At 44.6% G+C, this 20,276-nt stretch overlaps 3 protein-coding genes across 3 annotated transcripts; all 3 read left to right on the forward strand.

Moving 5' to 3' along the window:
* Nucleotides 1-1,223: 1,223 nt before the first annotated feature.
* LOC101753320 (probable nucleolar protein 5-1) lies at nucleotides 1,224-4,094 on the forward strand. The gene is made up of 7 exons (XM_004955643.2): nucleotides 1,224-1,451; nucleotides 1,807-1,928; nucleotides 2,025-2,069; nucleotides 2,672-2,836; nucleotides 2,913-3,092; nucleotides 3,269-3,471; nucleotides 3,551-4,094. Exons 1-7 carry the CDS (start codon nucleotides 1,349-1,351, stop codon nucleotides 3,690-3,692), a joined length of 960 nt encoding a protein of 319 aa, XP_004955700.1. The 5' UTR covers nucleotides 1,224-1,348; the 3' UTR covers nucleotides 3,693-4,094.
* A 3,768-nt stretch (nucleotides 4,095-7,862) lies between these two features.
* On the forward strand, nucleotides 7,863-11,145 carry LOC101755085 (wall-associated receptor kinase 2). Its single transcript, XM_004958952.3, has 3 exons — nucleotides 7,863-8,931; nucleotides 9,014-9,178; nucleotides 10,118-11,145. The coding sequence occupies exons 1-3, from the start codon at nucleotides 7,863-7,865 to the stop codon at nucleotides 11,101-11,103; spliced, it is 2,220 nt and encodes a 739-aa protein (XP_004959009.2). The 3' UTR covers nucleotides 11,104-11,145.
* A 1,928-nt stretch (nucleotides 11,146-13,073) lies between these two features.
* On the forward strand, nucleotides 13,074-19,503 carry LOC101755491 (wall-associated receptor kinase 2). The gene is made up of 3 exons (XM_004958953.2): nucleotides 13,074-14,144; nucleotides 14,215-14,379; nucleotides 18,353-19,503. Exons 1-3 carry the CDS (start codon nucleotides 13,085-13,087, stop codon nucleotides 19,336-19,338), a joined length of 2,211 nt encoding a protein of 736 aa, XP_004959010.1. The 5' UTR covers nucleotides 13,074-13,084; the 3' UTR covers nucleotides 19,339-19,503.
* The last annotated feature ends 773 nt before the right edge of the window (nucleotides 19,504-20,276 follow it).

The raw sequence follows: 20,276 nt of genomic DNA on the forward strand, positions 1-20,276 counted from the left end.
GGTCTACGTTTAATACTCCCTAATTAGCATCTAAATATTCGACGTGACACGTGCTAAAAATAAGCAAAGTGAACCAAACGGCCCCCAAGTAAAGTCACTTGGGGGTAGCTAAAATGGACTAAAACTGGTCCCCCAAATCAATTCCCCCTTGCCCCCCTCCCCTCTATCCTCCCCGCGCTCTTCTCTCTCCTCCCCACCAGATCCCGCCGCCTCCACCCGCCCTCGCTGGCTACGCCCGGCACCTCGCCGCCGCCGCCCGCCCCCGCGGCCTCCGCGCCGGCCCCGCCTCGCCGGTCGCCGCAGCCTCGCCTCGCCGGCCCTGCTTTAGGGGGTGTTTGGGAGGCATGTGCTAAGGCCCTGTTTGTTCTAGCTTTTGCTTTCCGAAAGCTGGCTTCTGGCTTTCCATCCTGGAATGCTGGCTTTCCGAAAGCTGAGGTTCGTTTGGCAACCCAGCTTCTCCGAGGATAAGAGTGGCTGGAAGAGATGTACAATGTCTCTATTACCCCTATGTGTCCGTACTGATTGTATTTGTTTCATGAACAATTATTCATAGACTTTGTTGACAACATAATTATAATAAAATTAATGGGTCATTATCCATGCATTTATAAGTCACAAACATGTTCAAACGACATTACACTACTCTCTCATGGCCATCAAAGCATCAGCAATACTATCACGGAAAGCATTCATGTTGCTCTCTTCATTTTGATCGCAGGGACGGGCGGCGGCCGCAGGGGCGGGCGGCGGCCGCAGAGGCAGGCGGCGGGCGGCGGCCGCAGGGACGGGCGGCGGCCGGAGGGAGGGCGGCGCGATGGGGAGGGCGGCGCAGGAGTGGATAGGATTTGGGAGGAGGAGGCGAACAGGAGAAAAAAAAAGAAGGTACCGTTTCGGCCCTTTAGTGATGACAGGCGGGTAATTCCTGCTGAAAGCTCGCGAGAAGCTGGTTTTTTTCTCCTTTCCACCTTTCTACTATAACTTGGCTTTCTACAGCTTCTAACCCATAAAAATCTAGGGTTGAAAGCTAGCTGTTTGTTTGGGCTTTCAGCTTCTGGGGGCTGAAAGCTAGCTAAAAGCCCAAACAAACAGGGCCTAAATTAGGGGGTGCAAGGAGCCTCGATTAAGCCCGCCGCCACTTCTCCCTTCTTTGGGCCAGCGGGCCTCCTTGGAGGCCTTCTTCTAGCCAGCACTTGAGCGCCTGCCAATCCCACGAAACCCTACCGACTTCCTTCGTACATATCCCGACCGACTGCCTGAGGTAGCTGCAAATTTGGATTTGGATCCGACGCCGCGGAAGGAGACGGTCTCGGAGGAGGCAGAGGAGAAGCCATTGCAGACGGAGGAGGAAATGCCTTCGGAGTCTGATGAGTCGAAACTGGTCGAGGACTTGGAGATGCAGGATTCGTCGGGTGAGGAGGATGCGCCACGGAGGTATAACAGCGACGGTGAAGGTAAGCTAAACCAACTCGCGGCCATCTTTTTCTCCCAGTCTCACGCACGCCGGAAGGAAACCCTACCTTGTAGTTAGTGTTCGCGGGTTGGGTCCCTGAATTAGGGGGAGGGCTTCTTAGTGCGGGGGTCGCATCTCCGGTATCGACTCCGCACCCGCGGATCGGCAGAAGGATGCTGTGCCGGCTAGTGGGTAGCGGAAGGTATTTGTGATTAGGCTTCGTTGGCGGATCTGGCGGGGGCGAAGGGAGCCTTTGGCCTCCGAGCCACAAACTGACTAAACGCTTGATTTCTAGTCGATTAGTCACCTTACATATTTCATAGTAATTCTGATTGCCTGAACTTGCTTGAATTCAGTTTTACCACCTGGCCAGTTGTTAGATGATATGGCGGTCAAGGTACTATTTGAGACGCCCTCTGGCTTTGCAATTTTCCGTTATAATGGATACAAGCTCCGTCACCAAGTTGCCTTGATGAAGGTTATTTGATTATTCCAGTTTGATTTACTCAAATGCCTCCTTGCTCTTGTGGTCTTTGTATCGACCTAATATTTCTATATTGTCTATGCCGTGCAGGAAATCTGGGCAGACTTCGCTGATCCTGATTCGGCGGCACATGAAGTTAGTACCCCCTTCTCCTTCTGGTTCTAATTTCTTTATTATGATGCTTGTGCTCAGTTTAAGCTGAGCAGTGATCTTGCACAGTTCATGTTTGCCATTCTTATTTATTCTTTGCATTCATCAGTGAAGAAACATGAAGAAAATCACTTGGTCATTTAGATGTTTACTAAGTTAACAGACTCCAAAACCCAATTTCTATCCAAAAAATTAGTTCGGAAGCATCTAGCATGATTATGTTGTTTCGCATATGCATGCACTCCCAAAATGTATTTTGGTGCGAAGAGATACCTGTAGAATATTGGGGACATGTTTGTGATACCTAGGGTGACTTGTTGCAGGCTAGGGTGATTCAAGGTTGACATGATGATGGTATTACTACCCATGAATGGCAGTATTATTTTCAAAAATACATTGCATTAGATGAACACTTGAAATCTCATTTACTCTTGCAATAAGTGAGGACTTAAATAAGGATTTATGACAGCTATCTATGTACCTACTGAATTAACACCCCACTCCGGCAGAGGCGTGGCATAATTTTTCACACTAATCGTGTCTTCTCCCCTTAACCTGGTTATCGTTTTTCTTTTCTTTAACATCAGGTTCGTCTTTTAGGATTTAAAACTTTTCAGAACAAGGTGCACGCGATTAGTCAAAGTACTGGTGTCAGTAACGAGCTTGCTAAGATGATCCGGAATAATCTCCAACCTCGTCAGCGGCTAGCTGTTGGAAATGAGGATTATAAAAGTATCATTGAAAAGGAATTGGTTAGTGTCGAAACTCACTCACTTGCTTATGTCTATTAACAATTATGGGCACCAACTTGTCTGTGGATTATTTCAGGGTATACGCTGTGTGTATGATTCTGCTGTAGCGGAGTTGATGTGGGGCTTAAAGATTCAGATGCAGTCTTTACTGACTCCAGAAAACTCAGATCTGAGTAACGAGGGTTACTTCCCAATGAGCACAGGAATGTATTGTTTCCTGAAGGGGCAGAAGTTTGATGTCAAACCAGATATGATGGTGAGCCTATCACCTTTCCCATATGTCTGACATTGAAGTGCTTTCTGCTTTATTGCTCCCTGTGTACTTCAAGCTTTAATTTTCATTGAAGTATTTTTAATGCAATATTGTTTCCAAAGTTTTGGCTTTGTGGGTTTTACCTGTATTATTTACGTAAGAATGCTCCTTGTATCCAGGTTACTAGACGTGCTATTGAGTTGGCATTCCTCATCTATGCCTGTGATCGCCATGTTAACAAACGTAGAAGCACCTTGCGCTCTGTTGCTGCGCACATTGCGAAAATATCTCGCATTAATACTGAGGGTTGGGATTTCCACAAAATTGCGGTCGCGCTCAAGATATATGTTGCCCTGAAGAAAACATTGCCGCTACCCATCCGGTAAACCGTAATATCTTGTGAATGTGTATGCATTTGATGGAAATTTGTCAATCAACTAACGCCAGTGTGTTCCATTCAGTGGTTTTCAACAGGACATTGGAGGACGCTTAAGTCTGATGCACCAAAGTACAAAAAGTTGTTCTTCAAGGGGGCTTCCTTGTTACTCTATGATGAAGTGCACTATCACTGTAATCTTAGGATTAAGGCGGGTCAAGAGTTGACCAGTTTGATCAAACTGGCCAAAAACGTTGATGTTGAGCAACCACATGAAGCTGCTATTGATCAAGATGATCTTGATGGGAAGAAGATTTATCCTGATATTGACCCTGCCATCCTTGATGAACTTTAAGAGTATGGTACTGTGATTTCAGCACGTCCTCTGGAAAGACAAGTATATTTCGTACTCGATATGAACACTAGAAAGTAGAACAAGGCCAAAAGGGGAAAAAGTTAGTTTTGTTTACTTGTAGTTGTTATGGAGTTGGTAGAAGTTGAACTATAATTTAGGCTTTTAGTTTCATTTTGTGTTGTTAAAATGAAGCAATGGTAACCAAGTTGTTCTTAATCCAAAATTTTCTTGAATCTTACAAAGACGAGAAGAGGGTAACCAAGTTGTTTGATGACAGAGTTGCACTGACAAGCAATTTAGAGCTCCTTTACAGTCTAACAAAGATCACTACAAAATGTCTTAACCTCGATGTGGACCAAAGACCATCAATGATAGATGTGGCAGAGCACCTTCTCTAGGAGGTGTTTGATACTAGGTGCTAAACTTTAGCAGTGTCACATCAGATGTTCGGATGCTAATTAGAAGGACTAAACATGTGCTAATTATAAAACTAATTGCAGAATCCTGTGCTAATTCGCGAGATGAATCTATTAAGCCAAACTAATCCGTCATTAGCAAATGGTTACTGTAGCACCACATTGTCAAGTCATGGACTAATTAGGCTTAATTGATCCATCTCGCGAATTAGACTCAATCTGTGCAATTAGTTTTATAATTAGCCTATGTTTAATACTCCTAATTAGCATTCAAATATCCGATGTGACAGGTGCTAAATTTTAGTGGGGTGTATCCAAACACCCCCTAAATCGGTCTAGTAACCTGTAAGTTGCTTGCCACTAGGTTGATACACAATTGCACATCGGTGTGGACCCGTCAAATAAGATAGACAACTATCAGTATGGCACTATTGTTTTATTTTAATTTGATGTTGTCAACAGAACCCCTAAAGTTAAAAGCAGGGGTTGTCTTCAAACAACCTTATCGCACTACATTCAACTCGTTTTGTAATGTTCAGCCTGTTCGCTTCAGCTTATTCAGCTGGCTTTTCAGCCATCAAACAGTGTTTTCCTCTCACAATAAATCAGCCGTTTCGGCTTTTCAGCCGGCTTATAAGCTGAAGCGAACAGGCCCGTTATGTTTAGAGTTATTTAACATATATATTAATTAATTGATTTTCTCCATTATTTGCCATCCAAGTACAATTCGTTTATTTAACATTAATCCCGGATGGACAGTGTTCATTAATTTGCTGCAGTTAAGGTCACGTTTAGTTCCTCAAAACTTCCAACTTTGACACTATGCAAAAAGAAGATTCCTCCAAACTTGCGGTACATGCATGGAGTACTAAATGTAGACGAAATTAAAAACTAATTGCACAGTTTTGTTGTACTTTGCGAGATGAATCTTTTCAGCCTAATTAGTCAATATTTGGATAATAATTGACAAATACAAACGAAACGCTACAGTGTGCTACAGTGCTATAACAGTAATTTTGCACCTCCAAGCTTTGGGCAACTAAACAAGATCTAATTCTCTGTGTTGCGGACATCTGATATGCTAGCTGATGTTATCCTCAATTATCATGCTAACAGTATCCGAATTGTGATGTCCGACCAAATACCCGAACCGGCGAATTCTCAAAGTTTTGACAATGCATCAGTCAAAAGTGTATTTTATTTAAGCACTACAGGAACTTCCAGCCACGTCCAGTTTCTTCTGAAAGCACGGGGGCTCATCACTTCTATGCTTAGCACCTCATTCTCATGTGTGTGCAATTCATACCCAAAGAATAGTTACGTTAGCGGCATGTTTTTTCTTTTCAAAAAGAATAATCAACGGCATCCAATTAGATTAGCAGTGAAATTGTTACCTAATCTCCATCGAATAACAACCCTTCAACCAAAAAATATTTGAGAAGTGAAAGATACTATAAGTAAAAGGAAACAATTTCAGGGCAATTCACAACTGCAATGGAGCCAGCGTAAATTTGTATGTGTTGCAGATTTATCATGGAATCTTTGACGCAATTCAGCATCGACAGACGTTACGTACTTCAGCCAGAACTTTTTGAACTTTTCATCACGAGATGCAGATGTAAACCAGAAAACAAAGCAAACAAGCCAGATGCATCTGGCCCAGACATCACGAGTAATGTTGCACAGATCAAATGTATTTACACGACAAGAAATCCTGTAATCTATGACGGATTTCAGGCGACGTTTACTGAAAACATCACTGATAGGATACATCTACGAGAATTTATGGATTTTCGTCACAGATCTGCAAATGGCCCATACAAGCTCCAACTTGAGCCTAATTTCCATTGAACCCCTCCAACTTGAGCCTAATTTCCGTTGAACCCCGCTGCTTCCGCCACCCGCAGGGCTAGGACCTCGTAACTCGCTGAGCTAGTGGCTGAGCAGAGCTGCTTGATGCTTGAGTGATGAGCAGACCAGAGGCAGAGCGAATAGTTGGTGCAGACATGGTATCATGGGAGTGGGATTATGGGAGGCATGCTGTGGTTACTGATCTGATGGTACCAGTAGGATAGAGGATTGCAAGCCCACAACTTCACCGCGTTGAGAGGCAGCTGAAATAAATCTACCGAATGTAACCACAGCATTGACATATGGCAAGTCTTCCCTTTTATAAGTGGTTAAATAGATTAAGATGCAAAAATATTTTTTTGCCAGTTTTGAAGCGTGCCACACAATCGTGCCGGCATTGCTTCTACAATCTGAATGCATTAATGTGCGAATGGAACCATTTTTAAGCCCTAACCTAGCCAGCTTTAATTTCTTTAGAAGAATTGAAATGACAAGTGGTTAAGTAGATTAAGACGCAAACGTCAAACAATATCATTTTGTAAGCGCGCCACCGTCGTTCCAGCTTTGCTTTTAAATGGATCAAGAAGTCAAGATGCAAATGGAGAATAGAACCATTTTAAGCCCTCTATCGTGCCCGCAGCTTGCTTTGGAGTTTCATCTTTTTTTTTTGTCCCAGTGGACAAGTGGTTAATAAATGGATTATTAGGACATAAACATCAAATAATACCATATTCTTTGGAGCATCCTTCGCGCCACAGCTTCCCACTTACATCCCTCACTAGCTAATGTTCTCTGCCTAATGTCTTATCGGCAGTAACGAACAAACGGTGCACATATGGATCGGCTATATCCACGAGCCGGACATAGCGACACCTCTGAGCTTCAAATGTACTTGCTCCCTTTTGAATGTATGCCATTCTAGTTTTGCCCTAAGTTAAGCTTCTCTAATTTTAAACAAGTTTATAGAAAAATGCACCAAAAACTATAACTTCAAATCAATTTCTTTATGTCCACCATGAAATATGTTTTATCAGTGTTTGTTTGATATTTTAGATGTTAATATTCTTTTAACTTAGTCAATGTTATAGAAATTGACTTAGGAAAAAACTAAAATACCCAACATTTTGGAACGAACAAAGTAATATTATCTAAATCTTCTGCATGATATTTGTTTTTAGCAAATTATCTAATCATTTCAGACCTTTTTCTTCATCAGATCAGGATCTAAGGTAAACACATTGTGGAAGGATCAGGACACATAATTCCCACATTGGGTACCCCAAACCGAAATATGCAGTGCTGATGCTCTAAGGGACTATGGGGTCCCACACCACCTGCCTTTTTAGTGTCCATATACAATATATGAGTTGGACATCACTGGAACAAATTTATAAATATTGCACGAACTAAACTTGTTCATCAGTTGAATATTATCCTTTTCGAGAACATAACATGGTGCAAACCAAGCATCATTCTGAATGTAGCCAACAGCCTATCCATTGCACATAACTCCTATATTTGCAACGAATTCCAGTCAACCCCATCTCCGGGAAACACTTCGACTGGGTTTAATTTAAGAGAAAACCGCAACGAAGCTAAACATATGCAGGTTGTGAAACCTGGCTTCGTGTTGTGAAGCACATTTACAAATAAATATCTGAGGCAAGGTGCAATTAGCTCTTGATACTCTCTACAAATTAACTATGCAGATGGCCAGAGATGCAAAGCTTAGCAGCTAGCGGTATCAGCAAGAACAGCACATGACGTACGACACCATGACCACGCCCTCGCGACCCCAGCTGCTGCGCATCCCAGTCCTCCTTGCAGCAGCAGGGGCTCTCTTGATCCAGGCTGCTGCCATTGCTGAACAACATGAGCCGCTGCCGCCGATCACACTTCCGGGCTGTCCGGACAAGTGCGGCGACATCAGCATCCCCTTCCCATTCGGCATGAAGCCGGGCTGCTTCCGAGAGGGCTTCGAGGTCACCTGCAACCACTCCTTCCAGCCCCCTCGCGCCTTCATTGGTAAAGGCGATGGAAGATCAGCCAAGACGTCGACCGTCTACACCAACTTCTCAATATCCAAGACAGGTAATTATTCGATCGAATACCCGAGGAATAAATCTAAACTGGACCCACATCTCTCGCCGGTGGAGCTCGTCGACATATCGTTCGCCAAGAGTGAAGCACGGGCATATGGTGCAGTGGCTTCCGCCTGCAACAAGAACTCCACTGCCGGCTTCTCGATGATGATGTTCACCACCTTGTTGGCCAAAGGTATGGGCGGTGCCGAGGGCCCGTTCCTTGTGTCATTGGCGCGCAATGTCCTCATCGGCGTCGGCCTGCAATTTGTGGCTACGGCGTACAGATTCAACACCTCATCCGGGACCGGAGAGGCCAGCTACCTCGTCTCCTGCAGCTCGTTCATCATGGAAAACCTGCAGCTTGCGTCCAACGGGTCATGCTCTGGGCACGGCTGCTGCCAGGCCTCCCTGCCGGAAGGGCTCCCGCTCACTGGTGTCTCAGTTTACATGGGCATACCGATGAATAACACTATGTGGATGACCAACCCGTGTACCTTCGCCATGGTGGTGGAGCATTCATGGTACAACTTCTCCACGACAGACCTGTACGGCAACACCACCGACAAATTCCCAAGGGGCGTGCCCTATGTGATCGATTTCGCCATTAGGAATGCTATATGCCCGGAGAAAGGCCAGCAGACACCTCTGGACTACGCGTGCCTCAGCGGCAACAGCTCTTGTGCCGACGTGACCAATGGCTACATCTGCAAGTGCCTGGAGCACTACGAGGGCAACCCTTACATCCCTAATGGATGCCAAGGTAATATACACTCCTCTGTTCTAATAACAAGAACCCAAGCTTGTGATTGGATTACTCTATGACAACATTTGTTTATGTCCAGATATCGACGAATGCAAGCACCCTGATTTGTATCCTTGCTCGAGTGATGGGATATGCAAGAACAGGCTTTTAGGGTATGACTGTCCATGCAAACCTGGAATGAAAGGCGACGGGAAGAATGGAACATGCCAGCCCATATTCTCCCTGGTTGCAAAGGTGGTTGGAGGTAAGCACTAAGCTAACCGCAACAAAACTAGCTACTCCCTCCATTCCAAATTGTAGGTCATTTCAACTTTCTTCAAATCATTTTATGTTTTGACCAAAATTATAGAGTGAATTACAAAGATTTATGGCACCAAATAGATATATTATAAAAATATATTTAATGAAGAATCTAATAGTATTTATTCGGTATCATAGATGTTAGTATTTAATTGTATAAATTTGGTCTTTCCAAGAAAGTTGGAATGACTTACAATATGAAAAGGAGGGAGTATATATTACAGCCATTTGCTATATATACTCGCTGGTAGCAAATGAGTTTTTAAGATTTTATTTCTTTGGCACACATGTCAGCATTGTAAGTTTGATTGGGGAATTAAAGATATACTCCCCATTTCTGAATATATGACGTATCGGATAAGCTAATTGGTTCAAAATGAATTGAAATTTAAGGCACCCTTTCCCAACTATTTAAGAATTAAAATGTAATGACGGTGGATGATGTTTAATTAGATGGTTACTAGAAGGGTATTTTTGGATTAGCAATGCCACTTGTTATGTGTTGAAGGCTGTACATATACCAAAACACATCTATAACTACAGTAGAAACTAATAGGCAAAGCAACCCCCTTGGCCCGTGATAAAACTCAGCAATACTCATGAATCTTGTAGTGGTAGGGGTCTCCCTCAGAGTCTTTCTATATATAAAAAATAAATAATGTCAACAAAATGCATCGATTGTACCACTACCACATCATGCTTATCACTATGTTGTTATGTGGTAGTGGTATAAATGCAATCCACCGCTAGTTGTTGGTGCCGTCAGCCGCTCATGCATGGCAAGAGCTCCAGTGCTAGCTTTTAAAAAGGAGGTACAAGAAAATTATAGTTGTATTATACTACATCCCTCAACAATAAAGTGAAAATTTTGGTTCCCATGCAGGTGTAATAGGAGGTTTATTTTTCATGGCAGCTTTCTTGTTCCTCATTCTTCTTCACAAAGAGAAAAAGAAGATGAGGGAGTTCTACCAAAAGAACGGCGGGCCTATATTGGAGAAAGCAAAGATTATAAAGCTTTTCAAAAAGGAAGAGCTTAAGGGAATTTTAAAGAGTAAAAATTTAATTGGAAAAGGTTGCTTTGGTGAAGTTTACAAGGGCATTCTTGATAATGATTTGGTTGCAGTAAAGAAGCCGATAAATGGTACTGTGCTGGAGAATGAACAATTTGCAAATGAAGTCATCATCCAATCTCAAGTCATCCACAAGAACATTGTTAGGCTGATAGGTTGTTGCCTCGAAGTTGATATCCCCATGCTTGTTTATGAGTTCCTCCCGAATGGTAGCCTCGAAGATATTCTTCATAGTAATAAGGTAGTGCCTCTTAACATTAACATGCGTTTGAGTATTGCTGCACAATCAGCAGACGGTCTATCATATATGCACTCAAAAACCAATAATAAAATCCTACATGGTGATATTAAGCCAGCAAATATACTCTTGGATGATAACTTCATGCCAAAGATATCAGATTTTGGCACATCGAGATTGATTGCAAGAGATAAAGACCATGCAGATGATGTCATTGGTGATATGAGTTACATGGATCCAGTATGCATGCAAACAGGAGTTCTAACAGAAAAAAGTGATGTCTACAGCTTCGGAGTTGTGATCTTGGAACTTATAAGTAGGAAAAAGGCCACATATTCTGACAATAATAGTTTGGTAAGGAATTTTCTTGAAGCTCACAAAGAGAAGAGGGTAGCCGAGTTGTTTGACAATGAAATTACACTAACAAGCAATGATTTAAAGCTTCTTCATAGTCTAGCCAGGATCATTGTGGAATGTCTTAACCTCGATGTGGATCAAAGACCATCAATGATAGAGGTAGCAGAGAGCCTTCTCCTACTGAACCGGTCTCATAACCCATAAGTTGTTTGCCAGTAAGTTGAAGCAGAGTTGCGCATCATTGCGCACCATATACATTATGTATGCATGCATGCATGCATGCATGTATGCATGTATGTATCAGTAAAACCCTGTGTCAACCTTTTTTTTCAATTTGTTGTTGTGAAGATTATCTAGAAGTTGGAAGCAGGGGTTCTCTTGTTTCCCTTGATTCAAACAACTTTACTGTACTGCATTCAACTCGTCATGTATTGTTATGTTTATTAAGGTTGTGACTATTGCATAACGACGCTCGTTTTCATCCCCAAATGCACTTGCTCCTCTTTTCTTTGGACTTTGCATATTTGCCCCCTTTTTATAAAAAATCAATCTGCCAGTCTATCCAGCTTTTCCAACGCCATAACCTGAAGTAAATTGAATCGATTAAAGGAGGAAGAAAAAATCGAATGGAAAAGAGAAAATGATGGGAAATGACATTGCCCCTAGCTAGCTAGCTCATCCTAGACATCCTGCCTTCTCACTGCCTCACCTGGTGTGACCTAATCCTATCTACCCCTCACCGATGTGGCGATGTGCAAGGCTGGGTGGGCAAGCGGCGGGAGGCAGCATAGGCAGAGCGCGGGCTGGGCAAGCAGCGCGAAGCAGAACAGGGCTGCGGCTCATGGCGTGGGTAGCTCACAACATAGGCATGCTCAGTGCGGGGCTGCAGAGGTGGCACATGCCATAGCCTCAAGTGTCCTCCGATAGGGGGCTAGGGCTGGCTCGCAGTGCCCGCAACCTCCACCGACGTCCAGAGTGCCGGCGCCCACTGGAGGGGACCAAGGAGCACTCTCACGAGGAAGGAGAAGCGAGGCAGCGTGCAACGTGTATCCATGGAACCATTTTCTTGACATACTGGGTAAACTCCCAGCTTCGTGCCAGCTTTACTTCTTCCTAAAAGTATCAAGTTGCAAACGGAAAATAGTACCATTTTATGCCAGCTTGATTTAGACTTTCATCGTTTTTGGTCCCGACTTCCAATGGACAAGTGGCATGCATATATACAAACGGCAAAATAATTATTCTTTGCAGCATCCTTCGTGCCACAGCTTCATCACCAGCTAATATTCCTTGCCTAATCAGTAATCACCAATATGTTACCAGCTGCAATGATGCACCTATATATGTATGAACTGGACGTAGTCACACGTTAGCTTCAAAAGTGGTATATTATCTAAATCTTTTGCATGATGGTTACCATTAGCAAACTATCTAAATCTTAAACCTTAGGATCTCATTCCAACACTTTTATCCTTGTTTAAGATGTATGGTTTACCTTTTTTCTTCATTATATATGGATCTAAGGATAAAATTCTAAGTCTAGATATAGAAAAACAGTATGGTGTGCTTGTCACTTATCTAGCAGTGTTTAAAAGTAGAACTAATAGACTTTCAACCGTTGAATATTATACTTTTTCAAGAACATAACCTGGCTGCAATTTGACGTCTAGTGCAACTTGTTGCATTTCCAAATCAAAAGACTTTGCATAACCAAAAAATAAAAGTCACTTGAGCGGACAAGAACGAATCTGAAGCAAACGTAGATACTGCAAAGGACAACAGTACACCTATAATTTCCATTGGGAGACTATTATTTATATGTACATGCTGCCACCTACCCATGTCTTCTTTTACATAGTGCACCCCATGATAGTACTCTTTATGAAAACCGAATATCATTTTGAATGTAGCTAACTACCTGTCCATTGCACATAACTCCTAAATTCGCAATGAATTCTAGTCAACCCCATCTCCGGAAATACTTCAATTGGGTTTATATATGTGGAAACCGCAATGAAACTGAACATATGCAGGTTCTGAAACCTGGGGTTCAGGTGTTGCGAAACGCTTTTACAAATAAATATCTAGGGCAAGCTGCAATTAGCTCTACATGCTCTATATTAATCTTACAGATGCAGCCTTAATTTCCCTCCAGTTAGCTAGCGGCAGCAGCAAGAACAGCGCCATGGCCACGCCCTCGCAACCCCAGCTGCTGCAGCACATCCTAGCCCTCCTTGCAGCAGCAGGGGCTCTCATGGTCCAGGCTGCCGCCATTGCCGAGCAACATGACCTGCCGATCGCACTTCCTGGCTGTCCGGACAAGTGCGGCGACATCAGCATCCCCTTCCCATTCGGTATGAAGCCCGGTTGCTTCCGAGAGGGCTTCCAGGTCACCTGCGACCAGTCCTTCCAGCCCCCTCGCGCCTTCCTTGGTGAAGGCGACGGAAGATCAGCCAAGAAGTTGACCCTCTACTCCTACTTCTCAGTGTCCAAGACAGGTAAAATTTCTCTGCAATACCCAAAGAATAACCTAAGTGCCTCGCTGGTGGAGCTCATCGACATATCAGTCGCCAAGAATGAGGCTCGGGCATACGGCGCAGTGGCTTCTGCCTGCAGCATGAACGCCACCGCCGGGTTATCGAAGACGAGGATAACCACCTTGTTGGCACGCGGCATGGGCACGGCGGAGGGCCCATTCCTCGTGTCGCCGGCGCGCAACGTCCTCATCGGCGTTGGCCTTGAGAGTATGCCTTCGGTGTCAAGGTTTGACTTCAACACCTTACGGTCGACAGAGGATGACTACCTCGTCTCCTGCAGCTCGTCCATCATGGGAGACCTGCAGCTCCCGTCCAACGGGTCGTGCTCTGGGCATGGCTGCTGCCAGGCCTCCCTGCCGGAAAGGCACCCGCTCACCGGTGTCATGGTTACCACGCCCCCCAACACTCTGAATAACACTATGTGGATGACCAATCCGTGCACCTTCGCTATGGTGGTGGAGCACTCATGGTACAACTTCTCCACGGCGGACCTGTACGGTAACACCAGCAACAAGTTCCCCAGGGGTGTGCCCTTTGTGGTCGACTTCGCCATCAGGAAGGCTAGATGCCCGGCGGAAGACCAGCAGCCACCTCTTGACTATGCGTGCACCAGTGGCAACAGCTCTTGTGCTGACGTGACCAATGGCTACATCTGCAAGTGCTTGGAGCACTACGAGGGCAACCCTTACATCCCTAATGGGTGCCAAGGTACGGAATATTTGTATATGCAAGCTTGGGTTTCGTTAACTATATAACCTCTGTTTTCATTTGTGTCCAGACATCGACGAATGCAAGTTCCCGGATTTGTATCCTTGCTCAAGTGATGGGACATGTAAGAATAGACTTTCGGGGTATGATTGTCCATGCAAACCCGGAATGAAAGGCGATGGCAAAGCAGGAACATGCCAACCCATATTCTCCCGAGTAGCAAAGATTGTTGTAGGTAAGCACTTAGCTAAGCTTAACAGAACTGACTATAAACCCCAAAGTAATCCATAATGAGAAAAACTGCATGTAGTATTGTCCCCTTTTTTTTTGGAATATTGTCACATAGGAACTAACCTACATTTCTATATCATGGTTGTTTCATGGTAGACCTCAAGTGTTTCTTAAGTGGCATTAATTACCGGCCCAAGATTGAGCATGCGTATTCAACGTTAGAGAAATTAGTTCCAAGCAAAAAGAACATGGAGTTGTCATAACACAACATATGAAACAATCTATATATGTATAGAAATTAGAAGTAATGAAGAAAATATTAAAGAACTTCACACTTCTTCGTGTGTTCCTGTTAAGCATAATATGTATGATAGCATGGCCTTTATTCTCCTCCATTAAGTGTAATAAAAATAATTATTCAACTATTACCCTCTTAATTATTTTTGTTTATTACTTGGGAAAAGTCCAAATTACTCCCTCCAACTATCACCAAAGTCCACATAACCCCCTAAAGTATAAAACCGTTTATTTAACCCCTTAACATTCTTGTCGTTGTCAAGATTAGCGGATCAAGACTAAGACTAGTAAATCTCTTTTATGCGCGTAAGGCTTCGGATGGTGGCGTGGGAGACACGGGGTTTAGACTGGTTCGGGCAAGGAAGAGCCCTACGTCCAGTATCGGGAGCTGCTCGTGTTGCCCACGCGGGGTCTGTAGTAGGGGTTACAGGTGGGCGAGAGAGGGAGCTGGTCCCAAGTCTCTTGTGTGTGCACTGATGCTCTAAAGGAGAGTGTGAATGTGTTCTGTTGGCTTGAGAGAGTCCCCTGTCTCAGGGCCCCCGGCTCTCCTTTTATAGTGTAAGGAGGCCACCGGGGTTACAAGTGAGACCGGGTGTGAGGAGAAGTAAAAGAGATAAGCTAAGTCAAGTGAGATACAACACAAGGGGCGGAGGGCCAAGTCCTAAGGCTGCCGGTGTCCTCTCCGGCCTTCGACTTCTGCCAGCGTGTTCGCCGGAAGAGGGCGGCTGCTGTCGAGTCTTGTCGACGGTCTCCTTGGTGGCTGTTGCCGCCAGGCGTGATGATGGTGTTTCGTCATGGCACCTGTGTCCGTCGGGGAAGGCGGCTGATCCTGCCATCTTGCTGACAGCCCATGGAAGGCGGACGTCGCGTCCCTGTCGCCGGATGCGCGGGGCGTGAGAACGGGCGCGGCTTCCTCCTGCTCCAGGCGGTGCAGGCCATAAGTGCCCTGTAGCGAATCGGAGGAAGCCGCAGCCACTGTAGCCTATCCCGTCCGGCTGCGCATGGGTACTTGTGGCGGGTTGCATCGGGGGCACGAGCGCCTTTCTGCGTGTCAGAACTGTGGCGCATTTATGGCGAGATCGACAGGGGGACCCACGAGACCCGCGCCCGAGGCGGATACTTGTCTGGTGGCCCCGGGTGAGTCCGACCCCCTTCGCCCTGGGTCGGGCGAGGCGGAATCTTGTGGCGGGGGGTCGGGCACTCCCGACCCTGGGCCCGTGGGTCGGGCGAGGCAGAGCTTGATCATCTAGGGGTCGGGAGCGTCCGACCCCGGGACACTGGGTCGGGCGAGGCGGAGCGTGGCTCTCCCCTCCCGTGTTGGGCCGATGGCGGTCTTTATTACCTTAGGCAGGCTTGGGCTTTTATGATTGGTGTTTTCATGGGCTTTAGGAGGTCGTTGATATTTCCCCCAACAATTCTAAAACTAGCTCATTTTCCACCTTTTGTATACCAAACTAAAACCAGTTTTGGTCATGTGGACTTGTTTATGACTATGGTGGCCACGTCATCAACCATTATCCACGTCTGCCACCTAGCTAGGAGGCACCTTCCTTGTGTTACACCTCCCGTGTCATTGCTCTTGTGCCTTCAACACCGCTACCAATGCTCGTCAGCCCCACTGCTGGAGCCTGGAGGCGCATTTCTTTGTCTGTGACCATCGCGATGCCTGAGCGGAGAAGCTTCTGGCGTTGTGACTTGACGGAGATTAGGACAAGGAGGTTGCAGCGCAGCTCTATGATGGCCCAATAGCACCGCTGCAGGGGCAGCACCCACGCCGTGGTCGGCAAGGTCGCTGCTACTACCATGCCACGCAGCTCCAGGTGTTTAAAGGCGTGGAGAAGCAGCTGGTCTTGGGTGGAGCTCAAAGTGGCGCTTGTTATGTGGAAGAGGCTCTGGTGCTTGCCGATTTAACAGAGATGGAGATGGAAAGAAAGGAACCATAGGATTTGCTGCTTGTGGTGCCGATGTTCTGCTCGAGCAAGGAGGGAGCAGAGATAGGAAATTGGAAGGGAGAGTGAGCGGCGGTGGTGGCTCTCGTTCACCGGTTGCTTGCTGCTTGGAGACGCAGCTGCAGCTGCCGGTTTACTCGTGGAGAAGAAGCGAGGATCCGAGGAGCAATGAAAAGAAAGCTACTGCTCCGGTGGCTTTTGGTGGAAGAAGATAACAGTAGAGAAGGGTAGCAGTAAGCTTGTGAGGTTGCATCACGCACGACCGTACATACAGGCCATGGGCTCCTGGCTCGAGCGTGACACAATAATTTGTTCCTCGATCCCTTTTGCGCCTATAGCTTGACTGGGACGCATCAAATCTCATTACAGAGCCGGAGTAGTTGAGGGAACCCACTCATTAGCGAATGGTAAGTGCGGATAATTGTTCATGACGTGGCCATCCCAGTGATCGAAAACAGCGAAACCACTGCTCACATGATCAAAACCAGTTTGAGTTGGGTAGCAAAGGTGAAAAATAAACTGGTTTTAGAAAGCCAGGGGATTAAGTAAACAGTTTTGTTCTTTAGGGGGTTATGTGGACTTTGGTGATAGTTGGGGGGGCAGTAATTTGGACTTTCTTATTACTTATTATTTATGATAAGTCATTCAGGAAATACTATTTGAGCACTATGCCTTGTTCTCAACACTATAGCAGTTGAGGGGCAAAATTGGAACCAAATATATGGGGTGTGTTAGTTATCCATCCCTATTGAGAAAGTGAATCATTTGTTATAATGGCAGGCACCCTCATCTACATTATCAAACATGTAAAACTAATGCTTATTGCTAATTATAAGAATCTACACTTGCTGGAAAATGAGAGAAAAAAAATTCAAGCTTGAGAAATAAATAAAAAGAGGAAAACATTGGGCACGTAGAGTAGGTTGGCTGCCCCTATTACGAATCTTACAATTTAATGATAGAGGGATGATGCTTAATAGGATGGTTACTAGGAGAAGGGTATTTTTGGATTAGCAATGCCACTTGTCATGTGTTGAAGGTGGTGATCTATATGAAAACAAACAAAACACAAAGACTCAAATCATATTTCGTCTTGCATATATACTGAAAACTTCTCTTCAGATATTTTCTTGTACCTAAAAGAAAGGCATACTCTTTTTGGATCAGTTTGGATCCTGGCTCGCCTTGCCTAGCTGGGCAAGGAGCACCGTGTTTGGTTTTGCTTGCTGCCTGCCTTGGTGCCTGTGACAGCAAGCTTTTTGCTTGCTTGCTGCAGTGAGCTGGTTCAGCTCTCCTCCCGTGGCAAGGCTATCCTAGATGGGCGAGGTGAGGTTATTATGTCAGCAAAGGGAACCAAACTGACTCTTGGTTTTTTTTGCACCATGTTGATCAAATCATGAACTACCACATCAAAAGTGGAAACAAACTTAATGGACTCATATTGAAAATAACCAAAAAAAACAGTGCTGGGGTTGTGGGGGCATGATCCCACCCACCAGGGTTAAATTCCTCGTGCTCATGTTTATACTATAGGGGTCTCCCTTACCATCTATCCAAATAAAAATAAAATAAAGGCAACAAAATGCATCATATATTTATACCGTACCGCACAACAACATAATGGCATTTTTCATATGCAGGGCTAATTAGTTATCACTTTCAGTCCACTCTTAGTTGCTGGGTGTTGTCATGAGCCACTCAACAATAGTATTTTTTTTCCTTCCCATGCAGGTGTTATAGGTGGATTTGTTGTCATGGCAGCTTTCTTGTTCCTCATTCTTCTTCACAAAGAGAAAAGGAAGATGAGGGAGTTCTACCAAAAGAACGGCGGGCCTATATTGGAGAAAGCAAAGATTATAAAGCTTTTCAAAAAGAAAGAGCTTAAGGGAATTTTAAAGAGTAAAAATTTAATTGGAAAAGGTTGCTTTGGTGAAGTTTACAAGGGCATTCTTGATAATGATTTGGTTGCAGTAAAGAAGCCGATAAATGGTAATGTGCTGGAGAATGAACAATTTGCAAATGAAGTCATCATCCAATCTCAAGTCATCCACAAGAACATTGTTCGGCTAATAGGTTGTTGCCTAGAAGTTGATATCCCCATGCTTGTTTATGAGTTCCTCCCCAAAGGTAACCTTGAAGATATTCTTCACGGCAACAAGAATGTAGTGCCTCTCAATATGGATGTGCGTTTGAGTATTGCTGCACAGTCAGCGGACGGTCTAGCTTATATGCACTCAAAAACCAGTAACAAAATCCTACATGGTGATGTTAAGCCGGCAAATATACTCTTGGATGAGAACTTCATGCCAAAGATCTCAGACTTTGGCATATCGAGACTGATTGCAAGGGATAAAGAACATGCAGAAAATGTCATCGGTGATAGGAGTTACATGGATCCAGTATATATGCAAACAGGACTTCTAACAGAAAAAAGTGATGTGTACAGTTTTGGAGTTGTGATCTTAGAACTTATATGTAGGAAAAAGACCACATATTCTGACAATAATAACTTAGTAAGGAATTTTCTTGAAACTCAGAAAGAGGGGAGGGTAGCCAAGTTATTTGACAATGAAATTGCACTTACAAGCAATTTAGAGCTTCTTCATAGTTTGGCAAGGATCGCTATGGAATGTCTTAACCTCGACGTGGATCAGAGACCATCAATGTCTGAGGTAGCAGAGCGCCTTCTCTTACTAAGCCGGTCTCATAACCCGTAAGTTGTTTGCAAGTAAGTTCATGCACAATTGCACGTCAATGTGTACCATCAAATAAGATAGACAACTATCATGTGGCAATATTATTTTTATTTTAATTTGTTGTTGTGAACAAACCCTAAAGTTAGAAGCAGGGGTTGTTTGTCTCCCTTGATTTGAACAACTTTATTGTGCTACATCTAACTTGTTATGTAATGTTATGTTTAAAGTGATTAATTTATATACCAATCATTCAAAATTTCTCTATTATTTGGGATTTGAAGGACAATTCGTTTGTGCAACTATAGTGTGTGGCCCCATCCTGGCATGAATTTCCTTCGATCCTAGCAAAAACACAGTACCTAGTGGCAACTTGCTCAAGTCTAGCGAAAACCCGGCACCCAGCAGCAACTTTGCGAGTTGCTCGAGTCTAGCAAGAACCCGCCCCAGTAGCAACTTTGCGAGCAAGGCAGGCACCGTCCACAGCTTGCACTTTGTGGGCACACACACTCCTAAATACTGCAGTTTGTGGGCACATACACTTCTCCTAATGCTCTCAATCTCTCATCGGTGCAGCCACGCACACGACACAATGCACCAAATGTAAATTGGTTACCGCGGAGTGTTTCTGCGAGGAGGCAGAGTGCTTTGCTATCGTTGCCATTTAGCGGCGGATACCTGGACTAGATCTCACTCAAACCAGTCAAGATTCATTTTGCTGCAATTATAAACTTGTGCGTGCAGTTTATACTAGGTGAATTATCAGTGGCATCCAGTTAGATTATTGTTGGACATGCTGTCATAATCTCCAACAAATAACAATCGTTTAAAAAAATACATGTAAAAGAGGACTATTTCCAGGGCGATTCGCAACAGCAACGGAACCAACCATAAACTTAAAATGTGATGCAGATTTATCATGGAATCTGAAACGCAGTAAGGCATCAACCACACGTTGCTCC

The sequence above is a fragment of the Setaria italica genome, chromosome II (genome assembly GCF_000263155.2).
Source record: "Setaria italica strain Yugu1 chromosome II, Setaria_italica_v2.0, whole genome shotgun sequence".
Lineage (NCBI taxonomy): Eukaryota > Viridiplantae > Streptophyta > Magnoliopsida > Poales > Poaceae > Setaria > Setaria italica.

Excerpts from the sequence above, each read along its gene's own strand:
- LOC101753320 (XM_004955643.2), top strand. The coding sequence starts at position 1,349 with ATGCCTTCGGAGTCTGATGAGTCGAAACTGGTCGAGGACTTGGAGATG. Across the intron at positions 2,837-2,912 it reads GTATCATTGAAAAGGAATTG|GGTATACGCTGTGTGTATGA; the intron begins GTTAGTGTCGAA and ends GGATTATTTCAG. Across the intron at positions 3,093-3,268 it reads ATGTCAAACCAGATATGATG|GTTACTAGACGTGCTATTGA; the intron begins GTGAGCCTATCA and ends CCTTGTATCCAG.
- LOC101755085 (XM_004958952.3), top strand. The coding sequence starts at position 7,863 with ATGACCACGCCCTCGCGACCCCAGCTGCTGCGCATCCCAGTCCTCCTT. Across the intron at positions 8,932-9,013 it reads CATCCCTAATGGATGCCAAG|ATATCGACGAATGCAAGCAC; the intron begins GTAATATACACT and ends GTTTATGTCCAG. Across the intron at positions 9,179-10,117 it reads GGTTGCAAAGGTGGTTGGAG|GTGTAATAGGAGGTTTATTT; the intron begins GTAAGCACTAAG and ends GTTCCCATGCAG.
- LOC101755491 (XM_004958953.2), top strand. The coding sequence starts at position 13,085 with ATGGCCACGCCCTCGCAACCCCAGCTGCTGCAGCACATCCTAGCCCTC. Across the intron at positions 14,145-14,214 it reads CATCCCTAATGGGTGCCAAG|ACATCGACGAATGCAAGTTC; the intron begins GTACGGAATATT and ends ATTTGTGTCCAG. Across the intron at positions 14,380-18,352 it reads AGTAGCAAAGATTGTTGTAG|GTGTTATAGGTGGATTTGTT; the intron begins GTAAGCACTTAG and ends CTTCCCATGCAG.